Raw genomic sequence first — 4,054 nt, forward strand, 5'->3', positions numbered from 1 at the left:
ACGCAGAGTGACGGCTGCTGCATAGGGGATCCTGTGTGTTGTTAACCTGCGTGGTTGACACTCGGCAGGGCGTCTCGCGGAGACCCGTCACGCCGGCGCAGTCACCGCAGTCACATGGTCTCCGGACACAGAGCTGGTGGTGTCAGGCGGAGAGACGGGGGATGTGATCGTGTGGAAGTGGAAGCAGAGGGTGGCTGTGCTGACACTGCAGGTAACGCAGACGCTCTTCCCAAGTGGCTCGATGTGTGTAATGTGGCTGTGTTACAGTGAACTATGTAATGTGTGTCTGTTACAATATGTTGTGTAGTGTCTGGGCTACAGTGCAGCAAGATGTCTGCGTAGTTTGTTTCTGTTCCAGTGCAGTGTGTAATGTTGTCTCTGTGTTAGTGCAGTGAGCAGTGTGTAATGTTGTCTGTTACAGTGCAGTGAGCAGTGTGTAATGTTGTGTCTCTGTGTTACAGTGCAGTGAGCAGTGTGTAATGTTGTCTGTGTTACAGTGCAGTGAGTAATGTTGTGTCTCTGTGTTACAGTGCAGTGAGCAGTGTGTAATGTTGTGTCTCTGTGTTACAGTGCAGTGAGCAGTGTGTAATGTTGTCTCTGTGTTACAGTGCAGTGAGCAGTGTGTAATGTTGTGTCTCTGTGTTACAGTGCAGTGAGCAGTGTGTAATGTTGTCTCTGTGTTACAGTGCAGTGAGCAGTGTGTAATGTTGTGTCTCTGTGTTACAGTGCAGTGAGTAATGTTGTGTCTCTGTGTTACAGTGCAGTGAGCAGTGTGTAATGTTGTCTCTGTGTTACAGTGCAGTGAGCAGTGTGTAATGTTGTGTCTCTGTGTTACAGTGCAGTGAGCAGTGTGTAATGTTGTCTCTGTGTTACAGTGCAGTGAGCAGTGTGTAATGTTGTGTCTCTGTGTTACAGTGCAGTGAGCAGTGAGTAATGTTGTGTCTCTGTGTTACAGTGCAGTGAGCAGTGTGTAATGTTGTTTCTCTGTGTTACAGTGCAGTGAGCAGTGTGTAATGTTGTGTCTCTGTGTTACAGTGCAGTGAGCAGTGAGTAATGTTGTGTCTCTGTGTTACAGTGCAGTGAGCAGTGTGTAATGTTGTGTCTCTGTGTTACAGTGCAGTGAGCAGTGTGTAATGTTGTTTCTCTGTGTTACAGTGCAGTGAGCTGTGTGTCTCCTCGCTTCTCTTCACCTCTCCACGCACGTTTTGTGCAGTTACCAACGATACGAAAGTTTCCCGCTGGGTCCTACTTCCGTGCAAGGGAGGTGACGTAAGGTGAGTGTGAGAGGAAGGGGAGGCGTGTGTGTGTGTGTGTGTGTGTGTGTGTGTGTGTGTGTGTGTGTGTGTGTGCGTGTTGCACAGGGGGCCACATGACAACGCTCTCTCCCTGCAGAGCCAAGAAAGCGTTCACCCTGGAAGTGGGGTCCCTGGTGGTCCGTGCAGCCCTCGCCCCCTCACAGAGCCAGCTGCAGCTGCACACAGTGTATGGAGAGGATTTTCTCCTGGAACCAAAGACTGGATCGCTGCAGGTACTGTTTGTTACGGAGACCGGATCGCTCTATATACTGTTTATGGGTACTGGATTGCGAGAGAGACAGAGAGTGTTCAGCCCTGGGGTGTTTGACTTGGATTGTTCTCTCTCCCCCCTCCCACCCCAGCGTCCCTCACTCCCCGCAGACAGAGCGACGGAACCCGCACTCCTGCGTCCCTCACTCCCCGCAGACAGAGCGACGGAACCCGCGCTCCTGCCTCCCCGGGAACTGCTGCATTCTGACAGCATCATCACTGCATCCCAGCCTGGGTTTGGTAAGGCACAACCCTGTTCTGCTTTCCATTTAACAGACCCCCTCCAAATACAAATCCGTGACCACCTAGCCCACTACTTGTATATGCACACGCACAGAAATCTCTCACCAGGGAAGGTGCTTACCATAGAAAGGACTCACAAGCACTTATTAAGAATGGCAGAAATCTGTGTTCTTTCTGAGCATCTATTCACTTGAACTTGCAACAAAGCCACTTAATAGTTGTCAGCATCCAATGGTTACTGCACTGTGCTTGTTCCGTCTCAGTCCCTGATCTGCGTCCATCTTTCATGCAGGCGCCTCGGACTCCAGTGGGGGACTGTGGTTACAAACCTCAGACGTGGGAGGTTCCAAAGGCATAAAGACTGTCAAGTGGGAAAGAAAACAGGTACCAAGATGCCCCGTTGCTGCTCTAGGAAGCACTCTGGGCCAGTCGCATCATCACTTCTAATGCACAAAGTACTGGCTCATAATGTCTGTGAGACCAAGTTGCACCAAAGCCCACATTTTTCATTTGGGTCCATTAGATACATATTCTTGCGTACGAGTCAGAGGAATACCCGGCTCGATTTCATACTCCCGATTTGGTGTGATCCAGTACTTTTTGAATGGTCACATTATCCTTCTGTGCTCTCACTTTCGCTGCAGCAGGGGTGGGTAATTGTGTCTGGCGGCCCACTCCACGAGCATTAATAAGTTTTGCGGGCCACACACAATATATTTGCTCTCTAGCTTCTCTCTCTCAACTCCCCCTCCCCCCCTCATTCTCTGTGACGTTCTCCGTGTCAGACAGATGAAAGTGGGGCTTTTTTTTTATTGGAGATGGGTGGAAATAGAGCTTTTTGCATTTAATATTTGATAATCTTAAAAAAAAAAATGGAGAAATTGCTGAAACTTATAAATATTTAAAAAATATTTTTTTATTTTGTCAAATGTAAAAAAGCAAACCTGTGCCGTGTTAACACATTTGCCTCTCTACCTCTTACCGTTATGCTTTGGTGCTCCATCAATTCTATTCACTTGAGATGGGCCAAGTCTCAGCCGTCTCTCCTTGTCCCATCTCTCAGATACACTCCGCTTCCATCTCATCTCTCCATGTGACAGATGACCTCATTATTACATCGTCCGCCGACCAGACGGTGAAGGTTTGGGAGTGCAGCCCTTTCAGACAGGTACAGTCCCCCCCCCCTCTCCTCCCCCCACTATACCACTCACCTATCAACCAGTAATTGGCTTCTCCGAGTGGTAGTGACACCCCGTGTGTGTTCTCAGGTTGGACTCTTCCGCTGCGAGGGAGCTGTAACCTGCTTGTCACCCTCTCCCTCCCCTAAGCTACAGAGCGACCCAGCTCAAGGAGTGCGTCGCCTTGCCTGTGGGGACCAGTATGGAAATGTGTACCTGCTGACCTGCCTGTGACACTACATGAGTCTTCCGTAGCCTGTGAAAACAGGACAACCTGCGCCTTAATGTGTACATGTTAAACAGGACAGGGAACTGCTTGAAAGAGCAATCCAAACGGGCAAATTGTTTATTGTTTAACCCGCATAGTATTGAAGTTGGGGGTCTCCAGAGCTGAACCCCATTAACTTCAGCACTGGGAACCGCCCGCTTCGAGATGAAGGGGGTGCAAATAGCTCCTGCGTCACATGGGCCAGTAGGAAGCTGCACCGGATGTCACAGCTTCGGGAGCTTTAAACAGTGGCCATTACATGAACCCCAGCTAGTGCTGGAGCGGCTCCCAGCACCCCCTACTGCGGTATCTCCCAATGCAGAGTGTACCCGGAGCTGAAATTAGTTGGGTTCAGCTCCAGAGACCCCGTGCTTCAATCCTGCTAAAATTGCTCGCTTGGCTTGCTGCTTTAAAATAAGAAACACACCCAAATGAAGGTTTCAAAGACACCTGCAACATTTATTTCTCTTTCCCGTCCCAAATATTTTTTTACATTTATTTTTTTCCAAATTGAGAAAGCAGGGGTAACATATCCAACTCCTGCTAAATTCTGAGGTCTAACTTATGAGTAGGGCTCTCAGTCCCAGTGTCCGTTTAAAATGAGTGACGTTAGTTTTAGTTAAGCACTTGTGTTCTTGCTGTATTATGGATGCGTAGGTTATATTGCACAGGTAATAAAGCTATATAATAAAGCACTATACCGGTGAAATGATTTATATCCACTGATTGCGCTCTATTCTGTGATTATACAAAAATGACGTTTGCATGATAAAATAAAGCATACTCCAGTACAAACAAGA

At 48.4% G+C, this 4,054-nt stretch overlaps 1 protein-coding gene across 1 annotated transcript in view; it reads left to right on the forward strand.

Moving 5' to 3' along the window:
• The window catches only part of LOC142465060 (telomerase protein component 1-like), a 39,807-nt gene extending 35,755 nt beyond the window's left edge, over positions 1-4,052 (forward strand). The window contains 7 exon segments of the mRNA XM_075568949.1: positions 69-211; positions 1,156-1,274; positions 1,393-1,528; positions 1,658-1,805; positions 2,101-2,192; positions 2,872-2,976; positions 3,077-4,052. Coding sequence (XP_075425064.1) covers positions 69-211; positions 1,156-1,274; positions 1,393-1,528; positions 1,658-1,805; positions 2,101-2,192; positions 2,872-2,976; positions 3,077-3,220 — 887 coding nt within the window. The 3' untranslated portion in view covers positions 3,221-4,052.
• The last annotated feature ends 2 nt before the right edge of the window (positions 4,053-4,054 follow it).

This window comes from Ascaphus truei, chromosome 13 (genome assembly GCF_040206685.1).
Source record: "Ascaphus truei isolate aAscTru1 chromosome 13, aAscTru1.hap1, whole genome shotgun sequence".
NCBI classification, from domain to species: Eukaryota; Metazoa; Chordata; class Amphibia; order Anura; family Ascaphidae; genus Ascaphus; species Ascaphus truei.